The 22,440-nt window shown below is 43.6% G+C and overlaps 2 protein-coding genes across 4 annotated transcripts in view; one reads left to right on the top strand and one right to left on the bottom strand.

Annotated features, from left to right (window-relative positions):
• Nucleotides 1-1,530: 1,530 nt before the first annotated feature.
• LOC118232060 (twinfilin-1-like) lies at nucleotides 1,531-14,590 on the bottom strand. Its single transcript, XM_035426609.1, has 9 exons — nucleotides 12,753-14,590; nucleotides 11,626-11,703; nucleotides 10,443-10,621; nucleotides 8,888-8,983; nucleotides 8,388-8,492; nucleotides 5,559-5,684; nucleotides 5,151-5,301; nucleotides 3,309-3,430; nucleotides 1,531-2,974 (listed from the first exon to the last, which is right to left on the bottom strand). Exons 1-9 carry the CDS (start codon nucleotides 12,775-12,777, stop codon nucleotides 2,807-2,809), a joined length of 1,050 nt encoding a protein of 349 aa, XP_035282500.1. The 5' UTR covers nucleotides 12,778-14,590; the 3' UTR covers nucleotides 1,531-2,806.
• A 103-nt stretch (nucleotides 14,591-14,693) lies between these two features.
• The window catches only part of tmem117 (transmembrane protein 117), a 41,152-nt gene continuing 33,405 nt past the window's right edge, over nucleotides 14,694-22,440 (top strand). The window contains exons 1-2 of one of the 3 annotated variants that reach the window (XM_035426607.1): nucleotides 14,694-15,327; nucleotides 16,294-16,605. In XM_035426607.1, coding sequence (XP_035282498.1) covers nucleotides 16,326-16,605 — 280 coding nt within the window. In that variant the 5' untranslated portion in view covers nucleotides 14,694-15,327; nucleotides 16,294-16,325. Of the gene's footprint in view, nucleotides 15,328-15,439; nucleotides 15,712-16,293; nucleotides 16,606-22,440 lie in introns of those variants that run through there. The other 2 variants (XM_035426605.1, XM_035426608.1) reach the window with 2 other exon arrangements.

Here is a 22,440-nt window from a genome sequence, read left to right as displayed (position 1 = left end):
CTGCACTGTGTGCTTAATTAGAGTCAGTGATTGGCTAAAGAGCATGCACACCTTCTCCCCAAGGCCTAAATTGGCTGCTGATTGAAAGGAATTGATGTGGGCGGAGCAAGGAGATCCGGCACAGCTGTCCCTCAATTACCACACCCACAGAGACATCAAGTACATCTTTCCAGTCTTCTACAATATATATCATTGAATATACCAAATTCCACAGAAGTGATGATCCTACACTCAAGAAAGGATTAGACTCTTTTTTATTTTTTGTAAATCCTGATTCGTACTCCTGTTCAGTTGGTGGTGGTAATGCATCACTAAGCTGTTTGTAAACTGTCATTAAACCAGACAGAAGTCGTTCCATCCAGCTTGTGAAGCTGATCGACACGTTCTAGATGCGGGCATGCTTTTTCCAGTACTAAATAGATGTTGTAGTCTATGAAACAACAATAGTAGTATTTCATTTAGCCTCATGGACAGCTTTCCAGGGATCACAGAAGAAACTATGCTGTTAAGTCAACATTGGTGAAATATATTGTTGGCGCCAACACCCATGTTTGAAGCTGGACAATGTCCCAGTAAAATAACAACCAGGGCAGCAGTGTAGTAGAATGGTTTAAGAACATGGTGTGTAATGCAGAGGTTGTAGGTTTAATTCCCGGGTGTGGCACTGCCGTTATGTAAAGATGCATGGCTTCAGGGAATATCCAGCTGTATGCACTGCTTGCTAATGAACAGGAGTCCATGTAAATCACTCTGGATATGAGTGTCTGGAACGCAAATATGTGAATAGAATGTTCTTAACTGAACATTCCAATGCTGATGTAGCAATCACTACTGGTAATTGAAAGCAATGGAGTTCTAGAACACAGACATAGAATTTTAAAATAAACCCACATGTCAAAGGGTTAAAATGCTAACACAAACTTTGTGCGTGGTTTTAAAAGCGGAAAAGTGCTTCCATTTTACCGCCCACATTCTCCATTTAATATGGCGCACACACTGTCCAGTAAACAACCAGTCGCACACTCCAATCCACTCCCGGCTCAGTGACCCGCAGTGATCCGGCATTACTAATTAATCGCAATCTTTGGCCCGCGGCGTGGTTTATGGTTACGCTGTGCGCCACCAATATAATGCTATTTGAATGGGAAACTGAGACTGCGAAACTGAGTTCCCCCTTCAGAATTCTCAGCTTCCATGACTTGTATTCCATGGGGTGATTTTATGCCAGTTCCCAACCTGCAGAGACCAGGGACGCGTGGGTGTTTGCAAAAACGTCACAGGATGGAAAGTAACCGGTGTCAGCGTTGTTGCTCAAACATGCCAACACCAGCTTTTTTATATGTAGCAAGGTGCCTGTATAACACATATCCCAAAATATCATCGGACAACAGCGCTGGATGAAGAATTGCAGTTTGAACAGAACTGTCAGAAACTCTGTTTCAGTACTTCAATCTGTATCAGATTGAGTCACCACAATCCGCAAATCATTCACACAACTGTGACGATCACAAAAGTATGGCTCAGACCAGAGATTATTTAAATATTTATTTTGATTTATTTCTTTAAAACAATTTATTGGAAAAAAAAATGTATGGGAGACTTACAACATGATAATTTTCACTATATTTAACTACAGGTACATTTGACTGAGAAATGTATTCCCTAGTTCAAACAGTGGTTTACCTTTGCCTAAATTAGGAGACAAGTGTTTCCATTGTGGACGGATCTCAATCAGACAGTCTGTATCTGCCCTCCTCTACAGTACAAATGTTTCAGGATTCGCGGTCGGAGAGACTGCCAAAGGGCTGCTTTTATTGCACGTTTGGCATGCTTGAGATGCAGGAAAAGACTTTCTCCCTGGCAGACAGTGCAAAGGTCAAAATCAGGGCTGCCCAACCCTGTTCCTGGAGATCTACTGTCCTGTAGGTTTTTAGTTCAACCCTAAATTGGCACACCTCATTCCACTAATCAGCAGCTCAGCACAATCTCTAGCTGTTGAATGAGGTGGGCTTTGTTAGGGTTGGAGCGAAAGCCTGCTGGACAGTAGATCTCCAGGAACAGTTTTTGGCAGCCATGGTCAATATAATGTGATCAGAAAATTGATTTGTAGCAGGGAAAGAAAATACGTTTTTAATGCAGACAACAAAACCTATGTACAGCACATGCATAGAAAAATAGTTTCTCTACAGTTACCTGTTCCATAAACCATGGCTGTATCAAATCTGTGTCCTATTTCCTGTTATAAAATCTTTGTAATATTATGGATGCTGCAAGATAAAACTTGCAATATTTCCTTTGCTAAAACCGATGCCTGCACTGCTCAAAAACCTTGGTCCAAAAACCAGTTTGCTCTCATCTGCCACACACAACATGAATCGATTGGGTTGCTTTTCAACACACTGATCACAAATCCAGACATCACCTCTGCAACTTATCTTCTCTGAAAACGAATTATGCATCCGCTTCATCTCCCAAGTCTCCTCATTGATGGTAAAGAAATCAATAATATCTCATCACTAAACACTTTGTGAATACATTCTTGTGTATCTAAACTTCATTCACTTACAGTACAACTAGCTACAAACAGAATTTCACATCTGAGTTTGAGCCTAGCGGTTTTCTTCATTTGTGCATAGTTCAGTCTTGAGGGGGGGTAAGTTGGGGGGGGGGCAGGGTTTGGTGTTTGGGGAGGGTGCATTTTAGCGAGTTTCGGAAGGGTTTACAGCTGTCCGTTGGAATCTGGGTTTCCCGGGGTAACTAAATGGAATGTTCCATTGTAGGATGAAAGTGGGGGGGGGGGGGGGGGTTAATAATCCTCCTCCTCGTCTCCTGGAGAACGGATCATCCTGCGGCCCCCCCTCTTGCCCGCCGGGCCCTTGGGCTTGGCGAAAGCCTGCTTGTGCGCGTGCTGCTTCGGGTGCACCTCCTCGTACAGGAAATCACCGGTCAGCTCGTCCCCATTCTCAATCTCGATCTAAGTCAATAAAAACCCTTAATAATAATCCAGGACAAAGTCATGGAAAGTCGCAGCGATTATTGCAAGTAGTATACACAAACCTCACAGCCATTTTTTTAGAACAAGTTATATTCTCTCAAATACCGTATATCAATTATAAATGGAGAATGCAGCGATATTATTTTCATGCAAATTAAAGATCTGTATCCGACTAGAAATAAGGCCCAAGCCGGCCTAAACTCAACGTCTTCAGGGCCTGGCCTGAACCAGCCAAATTTTAAGCCCGAACCCAATAGAGCCGAAAAGTCTTTAACATCGTTATATGAAGGTATATTTGAGGACGGCCCCTTACCTTTTTTGCGATGTCAATGCGCATGTGATTTTCGACCGTGTCGATGAGAGGGTTTCTGCAGCTCGAGTACAGCATCCTTTCCCGGATGCTGCATTTGTACCCAGGCATGGAGTAGATGAAGACTGAAAAAATCAAGGGATTATCACAGCAGTTCAGACTTTCAAACTGCACAAGAGCAGTCGCAGATTGTACAGAAACACCAGATGATCAACTTCTGAGTTCCTTCTTGTCTGCTTCTTAAATACAGGAGTTCCCAGTGGTATATTGTCCACTCCCACAGTACTGTACTTACTTATGCTTGATTATGATTTTTGGAATATGTATCAAATGGGAATGTTTCCCCTCAAATGGTGCGAAAATTGAATTTTCGATGTTAAAAACACAGAGCTGCATATCTGCTGAGTCTACATAATCTGTGGCATAGCCGAGCAACTGACAAGTCAGCTCAGAGAGCCAATGAGCAGTGACATTAACAATTAATAAAGGTGCAGGAAACTGAAATCTGGTCATTCTTTGCTGATGTGTTGTTTTAATACTTTTTTTTGGCCCAGAAATAATTTTAAATGATTCTTGCAACAAAAAATAACGTATAAAACCCTGTGTTGAAATTGGCTTGCTTTCCACCTTGGCTAAACACCAGGTTTTCAGTGGGCAGGGTTAACTGGGTGTTAGTTACTTAACAGAAACCTCAAATCCTTTCTACATGTAATATGTAAATGATGCTCTTGTCATTGTTTTCTGTGGGCAAGGCAAGCTAAGTTGATGCTTAGCTTGCTTTTTTTTTTTTTATATGCTTTTTTCTTTTCCAAAAAATGAAGAGACCTGCAAGAAATGTTTTTTATTTCCAGAGCCTAGACATGTGGCATCAAAGCCTTTCTTCATTTGGGTGTAATGCCTGGAGTTTGAGACTGTTGTAGAGTCTAGAGTTAGTGTACAGTAGCTCTATATTACAACGTTATTACACATTGCATTATCTTAAGGTTTAACTACACGATGGTAAAGACTAGTTTATGTTGCTTTCTTTCGTTTTTGTCTGGTAGTGTCACTACATGGGACAATCTGCTCTAACCGGCTCTAATGTAGCAACGATAAATTGTTTACATAACACCTGTCTTACGGGTATGATCGTTAATGAGCGCAGGATACACACCCACCCTCTCCTTGTCTACTGAACAGGTCACAATCATCGAATAGTCTTTATTACAGTTTAATAGTTATAATTAGGTTAAAAACTTGAAAGACGGCAATCAACTGTCACTTCTGGGGAATACAACTACAATTTGAATCCAATTTCCTGGACCTTTAAACATCATCCGACCAACCCTGTGAACCTGTGACACGTCTTTCGCTAACTTGAGCGTCAACCTGTGAAATTTTGAGCAGAATGACTAACCCAGGAGCCACTGAGAGCAGTTCGACCAAAGTGTGACCCGGTAAGCTCAACTAACGTGAACCCATTATAAAGAGCCTGAACTCTTTATAACCCTACTGCATGAACCCTTCCTTAAGAGCTCAGGGCCTGTATTTATAAAGCTTCCTCCCAACGTAGAAGTCCTGATCGAGAATCAGTGTGTCCTTTAAGGCCCCGCTTTATAGAAATGGGACCAAAAGTACATCTTGTGGAGTAAAACTCACCAGTATATAAAGTGTCATTGGTTCACACATTCATTGGGAAATTTAACAAGACTATAAACTTTTCCCCCTTTCTCTATAAACCAGAAGAATCCTCTCATAAATTGAGATTTAAGATCAGGTTTCTGTGTTCCTTTGAAGAAGACTTTAGATTTTAGCCCAGGAGACCAGACTAGGCCAGACACAAACTAAATAAATAAGCATGCTCACCTGCAGACTCCAGGTAATCCCCCTCGTGGGAGTGCTTATACAGGAAGAAGTGGTACCGGGCGGCATCTTTCGGAATCCTTTTCGGCAAATCTTTGATCTCCGTGGGAGCGGTGTCGGACAATTTAATGGTCTCGTTCTGAAAGTCTATTTCCTGTAGTGAAAAGACATTTTTATAAATGATTAAAATTGGTTTGATGGTCTCTCATTACTATTACCAAAAGCGCTGATGAATCTTACAACGGTCCAGACTAATACTCTGATCTTGACTGACTGTTTCTTTATCAAAGTGCTCACAAGCTGGACATAGTTTAGCTGGTGGGAGTTTTAGTGAAAAGCTGGGCATAGTTTAGCTGGTGGGAGTTTTAGTGAAAAGCTGGGCATAGTTTAGCTGGTGGGAGTTTCACTCACAAGCTGGACGTAGTTCAGCTTCTTCGCCCGGAACTGCTCTAGGGCCTGGACGGTGTCGCGGTTCATGGGGAAGGCCACACCCTGAAGAGTCGGCTGCTTTGTCTCCATGCCTATGTCCGTCTGCACCTACGGCCAGACAAACAGCCCAGAAGAACCTTAACACCACACAACACAACACAGGGAGTGCACACTGAACACCACAGCACAGTGAATCCACACTCACATAGCAGCAGAACCTGAACACCACATTCTACAGAGAACCTAAACCTAGGGTTTCAAACTGCCGTACTAGACAGCCACAGTAACTGCTTTTTTGATGGTCTATGAGAAACTCTACACCAGATGGCAGAATCTGTGCCCCAAATACATTTTTACGCAAGATGATTACTGTGGCAATTGGGAGATTAGAGATAAAATGTAAATTTTAAAATACAGGTCTTTAAACAGACTTTAAATACAAGTACAACTGTCACGCATTGGGCTGGAAGGAGTTTCATAAACCAGGGGCTACCAAAATTCTATTTTAATGAAGTGATTGCATGACCTGTGTTCCAGCCCTAATTTAAAACATGGCCTAATATGTACCCATGTGGATTAAAATTTGTCAAGCGAATGTCAAGGCCACTGCGTGAAAAGTGCAACTAGTTTTGTGCGTGTACAGTAAGCATCAATGGAATGTATAACATGCAATAAATTTATTTCATGTTAATCCTGTGACCTACCACAACCACTCCCATAATGCACCAGCGGGTTCCGACTTAACCAGTCATATAAGGCGGGGGGGGGGGGGGGGGGGTGAAAAATAAGTTCCTAAATGATCCTAAATCTTCTGCTGCTACAGTGTTATTTTCTAGCTGACTGGTAGAGGACATGAATCTCTACCATTGGCTTATCAGTCTGTAGATGCTCCATCGGACACGGTGAAAAAAGGCCGATGCCATCGCTCCAGTCGACATTTGAATTCTCTTCCCCGTGTAGCGAAAGGATAATGGTTTTATCCGTCTGCTTAGTAAAAGCGGCCTCTCAGCAAATGAATAATAAATATTTCAAAGCCTCTTTCCTCCCACCGCCACCATCTAGATTAATGCTACATTATCTCCCCTTCTACAGCTGTTGATCCAGGAGAGAAAAACCACATAGCTTCCTGTTTTTCTTTCTATTCCTTTTATTTCTTTTTTTTATAGATATACATTAGCAGGCCGTCTCTCAGAAGCAGAGCCTGTAGTTAGCGTTTGGCTTAGCATTTCTTTTTATGGACCGAGTGAATGAGAACGCTCACTGATGCCGACCGGCAGTACACATAGCCATTATGTACAGCTGGTTTTCTTCAGAAAGCCCACATAACAGCAGCTTCATTTGAAGCTCTGCCTTAGTGCTTCAACTACATAAAAGAACAACAAAGCGACTTAAATATAAAGGCCTGGACGTCCTTCTGGGACAGCTGTGACTACCCTTACACATTCTGTCCCAGTAGTATCGATGCTGACAGAGGAAGTTCAGTGTTAATTAAAAATTAAGTTGACACACTTGTCCATTCTTAAATTTACATTTGCAAAAGAGACGCACTCACGCAAAGAAATGTATACGGCTCAAATAACTACACTCCGGCACCATTCAGGCAAATATGTAGGTACTAAAGCAAATTGCATCAGATAAATTATTCCAAAGTAGTGCCCTGCCCAGGAAACTGCTGGATACAAGCCCAAAAAAAAAGCGTATTGTAAACCACAGGGAGTGTAAACCAGGAATCTCAAACTGCAGTCCCAGAGGGCTGCAGTGTCTGTAGACTTTTGGTGTGGCTCAGCACTTAAGTGCAAAAGTTACTGATTAGCTAAAGAGCTCACGGGGCTGGTTTCAAAGGCCAGGCTTTGCAGCTGAATGAAAGACAAGCACAAAGAGTAAGTAACTTCAGGAGGTTGAGAGCTAGAGGTTCTGGCATAAACCCTGTGCTCAACCTAGAGGGCACAGGAAGAGACACCACTGACAACTTGCCAGACTGTGACAGTGACCTTGCTGCTAATTCCTGACAAATCAATATGCTGTATTGAATGGTCATTCATCATCAATTTTTTTATTTATTTTATTATAGGTACCTCTTTGGTCTGGCTGCTTCAGACCAGCAGAGGTTACATACTATTCTTTCACTCCTTAGGTTGAGAGAGAGTGTGTTGTTTGTGTGTGAGAGTATGTGTGTGTGCGCGCATGTGTGTGTGTATGTGTGTGTATGCGTGTGCATGCGTGTGTGTACGTGTGTGTGTGGGCGTGTGGTGTCGAATTACATTTCGTGCTAAAACAGCAATGTAAACCAGCTTTCGCACTGAAACCTCATTTGCATTTTGCCCTTGTTTTTCCCTCCAGTCCTGAGTGGATTTATCCTCATCACTGTCCCACTGTTACCTTCGCTGGCCCCAGACCCTTTCCAGCATGGGATTCTGCTGCAGCAGCATATGCACCTATATAACGCTGACCAAGCACTTATTGGCAGGTAAAAGTTACATTCTCTCCAGATAAGCTTGATTAACACATCGATACTTTCGCAGTCTTTATTTCTGATTGAATTACAATCCTCCTGGAAATTCTTCCTGCAGTTCATTGCCAAAAAAAGATTTAAAAGCTGATATTTTTTGCCATTTCTTGAAACAGTGAGAACTAAGCTAACTAAAAATAATGAGCTTCAGCACACAAATTATGCGTATGTTTGTGTGTGCGTATGTGCACTGTATGGGCATCTGTGTGTGTGTGTGTCTGTGTCTGCGTGAATGTATGTGTACCTGTGTGTGTGTCTGCGTGTGTGTATGATTGCACTTTTGTGAGCGTGTGCAGTGCTACCTCGTTGAGTTTGATCTGTCTCAGTTCCTGCTCGGCGGCGGTAAGAGGAAGAGGAGCAGACTGGGAGGTGAGGTACTTCCTGTATCCACTCAGAGACACATCGTCCTGGAGGGAGAAGCAGTGCATGATGGGATGAGCATTTCACAGACCTTACAGCCACTAGAAGCCACTAGAAGGCCACCCTAGAAAGGACATAAGTCCCAACCAGCACTGAGACAGATGAAACATTAAAATAGACTGTTTGGGGAAGGGGGGCGGGCAATCTTCATTTCTAATTTTTCAGGCTGTTGGCAGGACTTGGGCGGGACTTGCATCCTTTCTACGGTGGCCATCTTGTGACAACCACATATGACAGTTATGCATGCTGTCTAACCATTGCACTGCACTGGACAAGTGTCTCAGTTTAATTTCACATTTCCGCAGTTAGAAATGGCCTGAACACAGCCCTGGGCATGCTTGAGAATGAAGGTCTATGGTAAAACTGTACATTAACAACCTACCTTTGTTGTGCCAAAAATCTCATCTTTAACGTGTCCTCCTCCAAACTCCTTTTTTAGGGTAGCTCTTGTAGCAGCGTATAACATTTTCTGTCGCACCTGTTGTGTGAAAACAATACGTGTATAATGTACCTATATAAATACATACACTTATAAAAGGTCACTAGCAATGTGAATGACAAGACAATAACAAGGACATATATAATCCAGAATTAACAAAAAACAACGTGTTTACTCTCGCAGTTTATTAGCCGTATATTTGCAACAGACCTTCCTGAGTTGAAATGCATAATGACCTTTATTTTCACAGTCTCCTCATTTTTGGAGAAGCGTCCCCAAAATGTTGCCAAAAACCAGCATCCCAAAATTTTCACAGCGTTGCACTTTGCAATGAATGACTTCCTTGATGGTGACTTGGCCCCACTGTCAGGCATTTGAGAATCCTGTTTGTTTGTTCAGCTGCTCATTTAATACCGTAAAAGGAAAGCAACCTCTACCAAGGAGAAAATGGAATCCATTCATGACTGTATTATATTGAGGCATTGTTTTCATTTCATTTCCATGCAAATGATGCTGGAGAATGTAAACTACCTCAGCTATTTGGCTGACTCATATCAGTAACTTGGAATGAAAGTCGTGCACTCCTTGTTGACTGGCACACAGGAGCCCGTTTATGAGAACTGCATGGCTAATTGGCACCTGCAGCATTCAAAGAGAGGCAACACAATTTTCTGCAGTGTATCGCAGTCCTTGGCATTTATGTCCCTGTGTGCATGCACGCACACGCATACACACACAGGCAGCCCTTGCACACAAACTTTTCTCAAACCTATGCCACGCTCATTAATTTGGGATTGTACTGGGCGAAGGAAAGTGTACATCTCTTGCTTCACAATAAGCATGATGAACTCCAGCGAGACGTTTGCCAGTCATCACTCCGAGTCTGGCCCTGCATAATGTGCAGCCCTTTTCTGATATTTAAAAAAAGCCAAGAAGCAGCAAATTTGTCCAAAATTCCCATTACGTCTCAATTCCGTGATCGATTTTGGACCTTTCCAGTGCCGATTGTGGCCAGTAGCTCCATACGGCAACGCGCAATTGGAGATTATGTCGCCCAGGGAATGGGAGGGTTAAGTTGGTAGCGGGTCCACAGTTCATCACTCTCTAGCGACCCCCGCTGGTCGATCAGGTGCGTGCGGACTGCATGTTAAAGCCGTAAATGAAATGTCTTCCTCCAACTCGAGTTCACTCATGAACAGAGTCGCAGACAGCTGGCCATTCCAAACGAGGGTGGCAACTGGACATGCTCAGCCCCTTGTCGAGAGCTAAATTTATTTTTTAAAAGTTAAAATTCCATAAATTACAGGGTCTGCCCTGCAATTAAACCAGGGGGCAGGCCAAAGAGCCCACATTCAGCAAAGTCATTCATTTTTACCAAGGAGGCTCCTTTGCCGTAAAGCAGTCATTAAAAAGAGCCGTGAAGTGGAGAGTTTCTAACAGTCTAAAGCTATATGACTATAAAAGCTAGAAACAACTTATCCAATATCATGCCACTTACGGGTGAATTATCGGGAGACCAGGCCAGGAAGATCCACTCGTATCCCTGGTTGTTGGTGGAATCCAGGCGGTAGAGGATGTACGACGGCTGGTCGTCCTCCAGGACGGGAAGAACGCACGAGTCATACTCCTGGTCCCAACTCTTAGCCGCATGCTTGGCCCCGCCCACCACCAACTGCTCTGAAAAAAAAACGGACGATCGAGGGCCGTAAGTTTGCCGAAAGCTCACGGAGTTGAAGACGAAGCATCGATCGCATGAAACTGTCCTTTTACATCGGGGGTTCACAACCAAACTATTCTCTTTTTCAAGGTTTCCTCAAATGGGGTGGCAGTGCAGCGTGATGGTCAGGGAACCAGACTTGAAACACCAGAGGTTGCAGGTTCAATTCCCAGGCGGGAGGCTGCTGTTGTACCCTTGTGCAAAGTACTTAAACTGAACTGCTTCTGTAAATACCCAGCTGTACAAATTGATCATAGGTAAAGAATGCAAGCTATGTAGGTCACTCTGAATAAGAGCACCAGCTAAACAAATCGTGTAAAATTACCATCCTGAGGCATAAGACCTCCACCACCTCTATTAAACTGAAGTGAGGACACCAATTATCCAACACCCACTACAGACTACAGTGTAGTGCCTATTTTAACACATGCCTGAAAGATAATGTTATACAATGGCTGTATATCTAGCATTCCATGTAGGATACATCATAAATATGTTAGGAAATGTTATGCTAAAATATAATTAAAGAGGGCATATACTATTACATTTTGTGAAGGGCTCTATGGTACCCCTTTCCTTGGTGCCAGTTTTGTAACTGCTGATTTGCCTCATTAACTCGTGGGCCTACTCATTCAACAACCTTTTCATTTTACACAGCTACAAGATTTCTGGAGTAGAACCACCTACCCTTTAGTCATGTCTAACTTCTAATTTTCCACCTCTTGAATGAAACTTAATCTCTGGTTTAAAACACAAAGCTGAAACATATCACTGGCACACCCAACAAATCGATCCCTGTGGATCTTCTTCGGGTCAGTAGGTCCACTTAGATTGAAACAGAATCACAGAATTAGATACTGTCCAGGACCACAGACTGAGACTCATGTCATAACTTCCCTATGCATCATCTGTCGTGGTCCCTTGTACACTTCGAATACAAACAACAAAAAAACAGCTTACTTACCATTCTCAATCACAATCTTCAGGAGGCGATATTCGCCATTCCTTGCTCTTGCAAAAATGTCTTTTACTTCGCCGGTGGCTGCGGAGACATATGGCATAGGAGCATTCTCACGCAGTTGCAAGAACATCAGAGAAGCGGTCTCGGTCTGAGTGCAGGCAACATGACACTCAACGGGAAATTCCCTACTTTTAATGCATTGCTGCGACTCCTTAGAAAATATGGAAACACTTAAATGACTGCGTTTGCTCTTTAACGTTAAAATTAAAACTGCAAAGTTTGTGTTAAAAAGCTTTATAGTTCTGACTTGCTCAACTTCAAGCTACTCTTTGACATAAAAACGCGAACGTAGCGCATCAAAGTCATTCACAGAAAATCTGAACATGTGTGATCAATGAACCCTCTTGATGAAAACTGTTTGGCATTACAGCAAAAATGCAGTTAACCAACACGAAGCAGTCAAGTGGCAATACAGCCATCAGCCAAACATGGATGGAAAGCGGATAAAGTGTCGAAGCAACGCACCGTAGCCAGTTTCCACTTCTAAAGCAATCAGTCACCTAATATTTCAAGATCAAATTGTACATTGTCGCATTAATTCAAGGGGGGAGGCGAGCTTGCTGGTTGGACAGCCATCCGCAGCATGCTCATCATTTTTCATAATTCATTTCACTGCTACTGGCACGTTAGCTACAGCTCATAAAAAATATAAAACATAAAGCAAAGGTTTTTCTTGCAAATCTAAGCGTTGTCTGACTTTGGTACATCATGCGTAACAGTTCTATAGCTTTATATGTTGGTTTTTATTATCGCACAATAAATCATTGTACAAGCTAATGATGGCGTGCTAGCAAGTTAGGTAACACATCCAGTGGAGCGAATTAATTTGCATGACCATATTAGTACAATAAACCTCTGGTTTTATTTGACAATGAAACCGGCTCCTTATCTGGAAAACTAGCCTGCAAGCTAAACACACAGGTTACAGTCAGACAGATACAACAGGTTTCCCATAAAGGATATAATTTTATCAAAGAATCGATCTAATCAAAATAAAACATCCATCTTATTTAACAGGTCTGCTTAGAAAATATGCGGTACGGTTTAAAAACAAATGTTAAGAAATTTACCTTGTATTCCCGTTTGATGGGACATTGTACTTATTTCCCAGGAGTAGACCGGTTTTTAGGAAGCAACAGAACAAGGAAGAAGCAAACTGAACTACAGTAACTTGACCTGGCTGTAGCGTGACGTCATCACGTTGCACATTCCCAAGTCACGTGAGGAACCAGGGAGCACGTCCATCATCCATGGTCACGAGCGTTTTATTGGATTTTCTATCCAGCAAATAATGCGATCTTTTTCACATTACATTTATTTTACAGACGCGTTCTTTCTTTGTTCCGCTGAATATCTTTACACTTATTTATTTCAGAATGAAGAGAACAAATTATAATGTCCTCTGCATTGCATATTGTCACATTTATTTTTGTTGTAGCGTTTAATTTATAAGTCTGTTCAGGACGTTTTTTTAAATTATTATTATTTAGCATTTTCTTCTGTGCCTATTGTCTTAAGATTAAGAAATAGAGTAATTCACACCACCAATTCACTGCCATATCCACCATGGTCTTCCAAGTAGGGCAACTGTGTAAACAGGAAACAGGTGTAAGTATTGTGAAGACGAGGGCATTTCGCAGTTCTTTCTTAAAGGTTTGATGGGATTATGAGTTTTCACCAACCATATCACAGTCCATGCATAAGCCAACCCTGTATGAGAAGGAGAGAGTCAAGATGGAAGCCATGAATGTGAAGACTGGCCTTTAAATATCATAGGTGTATGCATCACGGAGTTAAAAACATACTGCCAATATGGGACTGAGGCTTTGCAATCAGATAAGAAATAGAACATTTTAGCCCACATTCACAGTGTTATTGGGACTAGCCCAGGGCAGCAAATCACTCATTCAACACCATTCAGTAATCAAGCATGTGACAGCATCACACAATGAGGATTCTTCTCATCATTAGGCCTAATGAGACTGTTTTTGCAAGCATTGAATGCAAATCAACGATTCAGCGTGCACGTGGATTCTAGAAGAACCCCTGCTTGAATCAATCAAGTAATTCTGGGTGGAATTACAGCAATGTTCCAGCAGGACAATGAACTCAAACTCAAAACACAGAAAGACACACTGCGTTGTGGCATGTGGCAAAACTTTAGGGTTGCAGTCCATTAATGATCCTCACAGAACTGATCAGGGTATGAGAAATTTTGTTAGGATTACATAAAAGAATTGCTAAGATTAAAACCTCCTGGCTTCACATTTAAAATTGCTAAATTTTTTCCCACTCAGGATTTGTACAAAAGCGATGATAAATTTTGGATTTTTTGTCATCAATCACATCCTCAGCATGAGGACTAAAGGAAAATAATATGCATTCTTGATTTGTTTGTTTGGGTGTGACAAAAATGGAAATGCTTATCTGAGACCATTTTTGTAAGGACCCCATCCATTTATATTAACATGTATTCATTTAGCAACCCTTGTTATCCTGAGCAACTTGCAAGCTAATGCATACAATAATAAAATTTAAAAAAAATGTAGCACCACAACATGTCTGGTACTGTGTCCACCCAAAAACAAATGATTTAAAATTTTCCCCAAACTTTAGTTGGTGGAATTTGCTGAACTACAACAAGCCATTTAAAAATCATTATCTGAAATATTGTATTGAATTAAATATTAATTCCAAAAGCAATAATTTTAAATAGCAAATTTCTTTATAATAAATAATGCATTGATGCAAACGGGCTGGTAATGATACATATTTGTATGTTTGCATTTGTTTTCGCTATCTCGCGGTTATTCTTAAAGATTAATTGACTAAATGGATCTCCTGTCAAAGTAAACCAATGCAATTAGTGGTGTTCAAGTAGGGACGTCAGCTGTACTGAAATAAATATCAAGTAACAGGATTGCATTATACGTGCTATCCCGTCAGCTCACTCCTTCCCCTCGTGACACACAAGATAAAAAGCTTGGCGCCTCTGGAAAGCCGCGTGCGTTGTCAACATTACTGCGTGTTGATGGTACACGCCTGCAGTGGGGAGTACATCCATCAGCCAGCCTTCTCTTCCCCCCTCTGACAAAGAGTAGCTAGACTCCATGGACCGTGCTGACGAAGCAGCGCCCCGCTGCTTGCCTCCGTCCGCCGCATGGACAAGCAATTCATGCCAGGGGATTTGGGGGTGTCTCTGTCTTAACAACAGGTCGCATGGCTAATCCCTCACATCCCTGTGCTGGCGCGGCGAGGCGAGGCGTTTCCACCGTGTTATCGGAATGAGGGGCCGTTCGGCTCGTCTGTGCGTGATGAAGCAGCCCGAGAACCAGCTACAACCAGGCTTCCATTCCTAAGAGCGCCGTTTAAAGAAGGGAACGGAAGGGGCGGCAAGAGTAGCGTGGAGCAGGTTAGTGTGCGTGTATGTGCGTGCGCGCATTTGGATTGTACACACGCCATATAAATTGGTGGGCGTTTAGTTTATGGCAATCGTAGAAATCCAGTCTGGATCGCTTTGGCGATGCCTGTTATTGTGGAAGAGGGAGGCGAGGCGACACAATATGCAGGTACCGCGCCTGGGAGAGGCGGCATCACTGCTGGTTTGAAGAAAACGCATGTGCAGGCTTCACAGGCAATGATTAGGTAAATACTTGCGGTACATCCACAGCGCTCCAGCGCCGTTCTAGTCGCAGCAATTTCTGGAATTATCAGGACGAAAGTGTATTTCCTGTAGTGTTTTGTTAGATGACTTCTCTTATTGGCCACTGGACAAACAGGGCTCGAGTATTTCTTAAGGTGGTCCGTGGAAAGCTAGCGCGAGCAGTGACCATGCTTTATATCATTCATGTTTGTTTTGGTATAGAGAGTAATAACCATAACAAAGAAGCAAAATGCTTCGATGTTTCCTCTTGAGGTGACTTAAGGGAACCCACTTACTTTTCTGTGAGGACAGCTCAACTGCATATCAATGAATACTGTACGTTGTACGTTATTGAAGGAGAACCCATTTTGGTGAACATATTTCTTGTGAGTACAAAGATTTTCTAAATTAAAAAAAAAAAATTAAATCAGTGCTTCTTAAAAATATTTTGGAAGCAACTTAGCTATTAAGTCTAAAGAAGTTCTATGTCTGGATTTTGTATCATTGCACATTCCCAGAGTATATGTGTGTGAGAGTGTGACAGTAATAGGATCGGTTGGGTTGGAAACCAAAGGGTCTGGCACAGGGGTGAGGTGGTATGTGGGCCCCACCCCTCTGGACACAGCAGGCAGACTGTGGAGAGTTTATTTAAGAGCTTGGCAGAGACTGGGGGTAAAAAAGAAAAAAAGATTCCCAGCGTGGCAGTGTTAAATCTGAGAGCGGGAATGACTGTGGGTGGAAGACCTCTCAGATTAGCATCAGAGGAAGTTATGTCCCAGCACCACACCCTCACGAGCCCACGTGTGTCTGGAATTTTTAGCCGAGTCTCAAGTTAAAGTGAGTCCTTCTCTGTGCTTTGAGGGAAAGAAACCACCGCGGGTGGGAATGTCTAACCTCCGACCGGGATCGTACTTCCGGTTCCCCTTTTTCCCGCCCTTTTGCCTGTAACTGTCCTCCCTTCCTCCCAGGTGGAACGCGCGGCCGAGGTCTCTCGCCCAGGATGGAAATTGATGCCCGCTTCCGGTACTACTTCCAGCACCCGTGGTCCCGCCTGGTGGTGGCCTACCTGGTCATCTTTTTCAACTTCCTGATCTTCGCCGAGGACCCCATCTCGCACAGCCAGACGGAGGCGCACATGATCGTCGTGGGCAACTGCTTCTCCTTCGTCGTCAACAAGTACCCCGGCGGCGGGTGGAACTTCGTGAAGGTGATCCTCTGGCTGCTGGCCATCGTCGCCGGCCTGTTTGCCGGAAAGTTCTTCTTCCACCAGCGACTGTTTGGTAAGTCATTGTATCCTCCGCGGTCTCCACCCCCCCCTCCCCCCCCCCCCCCCCGCCAATGTAACCCGATCGGCATCACACACATCTTGAAACCGATGCACATCACCGGAACTCTGTTCCTCGCTGTCTTTACTCTCTCCCTTTCTCTCTCCGAAGTGAAGCAAACAAGTCCAGGAGGCAGGAAGTTGAGCCGACCGCGGCCAATCAGCCGACTGGCTTCAGCTGCCATAGTCCAGGTTACACTCCTCAGACTCGAATGACTTCGCGTCACTCATTCAAATATCCCAGCCATTTTTAATGAACCAATCCAGCGTCGTGTTCATGTGACGTTAATGACTATAATTTAGAGGGTTAGGCTACTCTGCAGCCTTTCTAGAGCCCGGAACCTTCTCCTGCTGCTAAAATCAGAACTGCGGTAAACCGACCCCGCCTTGGTTTGGGTGGCTTAATTTTAGAACCGTACCGTCATTCTGCACTGCAGTTGCTGTTTTAGCACCATCTGTTTATCCTCTAATTGACCGTGCCTTTGGTATTCCACTGCTCTACAGTTAGCCTAATTCTCCCCTGTTTAGCGTGCATTTCTGGATCTTTCGTTTTCGTTCATCCGGTGTCATTTTAAAGGTGTCCGTTTCTCTCTCTCTCTCTCTCTCTCTCTGGTTTTTCTTTTTCATCAGAGGTAGACTGAGAGCTCCCAGTTCAACCTGATTCACAAGAAACAGAACAAAATATTAACGCACCCATAAGGCTTAAACTGCGAACATCGAAATCACAGTTTTTGATATTTCCGGTGGTTCCCCCTCTGGGGTGCTATGTTACGCGGTGGGGGCTGTTAAATATTCTGCAACTGTCATTCACGTTAGCTGCGTACAGTTGGAAACGTTTTCGGGTCAGCGACCTTCAGTTACAGCCCCTCCCCCTATAGATCGCCGCCCCCCCCCCCCCCCCCCCCTCCCGCCCCAGCCCCCTCCCACCAACTCTAAAGACAAAAGAGAAAAGCCGCAATTCCCGCTAGCAGGCAGTTGACAGCCATTCACTTCAGAAAGATGTGCACCTCTGAACATAAAGTGTGCAGTACGCGCGGGCTCAGGGGCGAAGCCTGGAGTTCAGAATAACATTTAGCAACGCTGTTATATAATACCAGAGATGCGCGCGGACAGACAGACACACACACACACACACGCTGGGGGATGTCATTCATAATGCAGTGTGAGCGCACAGGCGTGTGTGGTCTGATCCACCGGAGGAAGCGCGGAGCGTCCGTCTAGCGCAGAGCGCTAACCGCTTCACCGTTCACACCGTTATTTATGTGACACTGCCACGCCCCATTACGCATGTTAAAAAGCAGGCAGTTAATTGTGCGTTAACTGTAAATCAATAACCACTGTAAATACAAATCACTGCAAATAAATATGCTGAACACACAGCAGTTTTTTTAAAGGAAATTTTAATAAGTGATGTTGGCTATACTGGCTCCCTGTCCCTGATAACATACACACAGGCGCAAGCACACGCACGCTCACAAACGCTCACACATGCATGCGCACACACACACACATACACGCATGATCACACAAGCACACACACCCATACAAACACAGCAATCATTCTTTTCCTGGTTAATTACCACTCTCTCCCTCTGGGGAGGTGCCCTTTTCACCACGAGCTTTAACTCGCTGCGCTTCTTCTTCTGAGGGCTCACTTGCGCAGACTGTGTTTACTGTCTGCTGTGGTCGCGTTCCAGATCTGCACTGCAGAGGCAATTGGTTTCATTCCCAAGGAGGAAGTGGCATATAAATATGTAAGAGACAGCAGTGTTTGGCTCATGGTCCAATGCTACGGCACAGCGTTTGGAATCTGCAACACACACACTGTGTAGGTTTAGGAGAGGACTCCCTGGGGTACCCAGGGACGCACTGCGGAGTGTAAACCTCCCTGCATTCTTCTCTCCTCTGCAACACAGCGTCTAAAGGTCTCTGTACCTCAAAGTTATCTTCCATTGTTAGGACATTAAGAACGCTCACCTTGAACTTTTCCTCTGGTGTCACTGCAAGGCACACCCCCGGATTACCTGTCAGATTCTGGAAAAAAAGAACTTTATTTGACACCTGTGCAGTTTCCTCCATGAACCCTCACATGCATATTTATGGAGCGGGTCTGACATTTTCTCAGGGATAAGATGGCCTTGATGTCACCTCGCTCATAGAAAGAAACAGAGGAGCTCCACCAGTCACAGAGTATGTTTGTAACAAACAATGGAACAACATCAACTGTGATTGGTGGATACTTTCTGGCTGTATGCCAGACCAGTATTTTGACAGTGCTTTGCAATGTTATAACTGAAATGTACTACCTTGTCAGGCTCATGTTTACAAAACTACGAGCTTGACCAAGTTGACTCCCTGCTGTGTGTTAAGTCTGCCAATGTTCTGAGTATGTTTTTCCCAAAAACCAATGGACAGTTAGGATCATATCCAGGTGTGGTTCCAATTATAGAAGCTGACTGAGAGGCTACTCAAACATTGACCAATAACAACACTGGCTAAAACTTAATCGGACCAATCAGATTGCTTGGAACTCGTTGAAATAACTGTAACTTACCATTTCAGGTGCTCAAGCAAGACACCCCTCCCCACAGTGAGACGCATTCACACACTTTTGTTCACACCATTTTAAAAAGGAAGAGCATTTTATAATGCATTGCTTTACAATCACTTAGCAAATGCTCTTATCCAGAACATCACCAGGAATGCACAAAAAGTCCTTCCAGTGCGACACAGGGCACCTTCCATTTTGAAATCATTGTGAGGAAAGGGCAGTTTATTCATAATGGGGGCAAATGCAGAACAGAAAGAGCCTCTTGATTTCTGTTTGTGTGCAGGGATTGGGGATTGGCATGGTATACATCTCACCTTCTCATTTCCTCTGCAAAGATTCTGTAATCACAGGAAAAAAAATAAAAAATACAACGTCACGGCATGGCATGCCTGCAAAGTGTTGTCAGGTCAGATTAATGTATGTAATCCTCTTAGAGGCCACATACATGTGACCCTTATAATATCTTTAGTTTAAAAAAGACCATATGCGTGCATCTTAATGATTGACGTGCTGCATTACATAGGCTGTTGCTACATCTGTGTTGCTGGAATAGAAGATATATATATATATATTTTTTTTTTTTTAAGTGAAGTTACTTCTTTAAAGGATTTAATTGCACGATCCTTCCCTTACGAGCCCGTTGACGCGAATTGGGTTTGAAGTAGAGCACAGCTGCCGTGACTGCTCGTATTTGGGGATCCTAGAAATGATTCCCCTTCTTGCGAGACCTCGCCGTTCTCGCTCCCAGAATCTGCCCTTGGGGTTGCCATCTGGGCCCTGTCAGATGCCATCGAGCACGCAGGGTAAGAGCCGGCTCTGGCAGCTCTACGGCTAGGAACGCTTCTGTGGTGTGTATGTGCGGTATTTCCAAAACCGAGCGCTTTAAATATAAAAGGGTACTTAAAAAGCTGCCCTACCTTCAAGACTCTGTCCAGGTGATCATGGACTGTGTACATACCTGTGCTCTATCCAGGTGAACATGGACTGTGTACATACCGGGTGAATATAGTCTGTGTACGTACATGTGCTCTATCCCAGTGAACATTGACTGTGTACATACCTGTTCTCTATCCTGGTGAACATAGGCCATTTGCATACCTGTGTTCTTGTCCAGGTGAACATAGGCTGTGTATATACCTGTGCTCTGTCCAGGTGAACATGGGATATGTACACACGTACACTCCTTCCAGGTAAACTCCCCGCAAACAGGAGAAATTATAACTCAAAGATTGCAAAATGCTAAAATCCGGTTTGGAGCGAAAGCATTTAAGGCCAACTGTAGAAAAACGGATTTCCTGTTTGTGTGTGTGAGAACAGAGCAACTGAAGAGGGTATTTGATGTATTTTTCATTATGAGAGCTGGAGGGATGAACAGATGTTCCGATGTTAGGTTCTGTCATGCACCGCACACAAGAGATTTACAGACAGGCAGTCTCATCGGAAGCCACAGAGTGGGGTCCTTCCAGTGGAGATGGTAGTTTAACTAGGCCACCTGGCAGTGAGGGCACTCCACAGATTGTTATGTAATCCAGCATCAGTTTGTATTTGTCTGCTGTGCTTGCATTGAGCCAATCATAATTTGCAGGGGTTTTTTGGCTTCGCTCTCTGAATATTAAAATGCATTTTTCATTTTCATAGGGCAGTGCTTCGAAAACTCAGTCCTGAGAGACCCCTGTGTACTGCAGATTTTTGCCGCAACCGATCTCTTAAATTCTTCCATTATATTTTCCTGATGAATAAAACGCAGGCTTGGCTCATTTTTTTGCTTTGTCTTTGAGTTTTCTTTATCTACCAAATGGTTAGTTTTAGTGGCCAGGTGTCCACACTTTCACCAATTAGGGCCTATTGGTTCACCTGAATAATTTTTTTTAACCTCTTTTGATGTGATCGTTTGCAATAAAGCATGATGAACACAATTCGGATTTGGGACACCTATACTTCATGGCATACATAGCTATTTCTGACATAATGTGGCTTAAGAGAGCAAATAATTCCTCTAAACATGAAAAACGTAATTAAGAAAAAATGAACGGCTTGTTGAAATTCTAGGACTCCATTTGTAGTTGGATGGAAAACCAGGGTACACAGGGGGTCCCCTAGACTGAGTTTGAGAACCACTGTGACAGGGTATATGAAGAAAAGGCTTCTTTGCTGATCTGTAATTTTCTAGAAAATGGTTTTCTCAGTTGTGCACTCCCTTGTTCCTGTCTGGCTTCAGGCCAACCGATCTGTGTTTTAATAGCAAAAAGTCTCCAACAGTGCTTGCCTGCTCCTTTAAAGCAATGTATCCGAAAACTCTATTACTCATGCACAAATGTGTCACGTTGTAGTGCCATAAGATGACCTGATTTTTTAAATTGCTTTCCGTTATTGAGGCATTCAGTGTCTCGGCACAGATTTTTCTTTAAATAATCTGTTACATTGCATGCACTGCAGACCTTCCATTTCATTCCATTGTCAGAAGTGCTACGGGTTAAGTAAAGTACTGTGACCCAAGGTGCAAAGGTGGTGCCCCATGGGGAATTCGAACCTGAAACCTGGATAGGTGTTCAATGTTGGCAGCCTGCTGAGGTCTGCAGTGTCACTCTGTATTATGTAGCAAGTCTGTAGAATAAGACCCTGTAGGATTATGGGATTTGGAGTCCTATTCTTAAAAGTGCTATTGGCAGAGGTTGTTGATCCTCCACCAGTACTTTTATTTAAACCCCTTTTCACAAGAAGCCAAAGGTCAAAGGCAGCCATTTTCGTGCATTGCACTTCTTTCTTTGTTAATATTTTTTCTGGCGCTGTGAATTTGAATACTTTTATAGTGAAACTTTTATCAGAGCAGCCTAATAGTCTAACAAGGCTGTAATTTTTACTTACCTTCTGGGGGGCAGCTTGTGCCCATCTGCGTATAAACTGTGGCTGATCCCGGAGGTGCAGCTGGGTGATGGCGCTGGGGGGGCGGAGTCAGTGATCACCATGGTGCTGGCCCGCGGCAGGGGGCCACTGGAGCGTCTGCTCATCGATCATTAGGCCTTCCTGTGGAGTCCCTGGCGGACGGCGCCAGGTTTAGCTCCCGGACGACTGGTTGCTCCTGGGCTGGGCGAGCGACAATGCTGAGGCAGCAGGGACTGACCTCTTTCTCTCTCTCTCTCTCTCTCTTTCTCTGTCTCTCTCTCTGTCTCTCTCTCTCTCTCTCTCTCTCTCTCTCTTTCTCTCTCTCTGTCTCTCTCATATTCAAATTCAAAATGCTTT

The sequence above is a fragment of the Anguilla anguilla genome, chromosome 7 (genome assembly GCF_013347855.1).
Source record: "Anguilla anguilla isolate fAngAng1 chromosome 7, fAngAng1.pri, whole genome shotgun sequence".
Taxonomy (NCBI): Eukaryota; Metazoa; Chordata; class Actinopteri; order Anguilliformes; family Anguillidae; genus Anguilla; species Anguilla anguilla.
The sequence above is the reverse complement of the archived record's forward strand: the minus strand, read 5'-3'. Positions and strand labels throughout refer to the sequence as shown.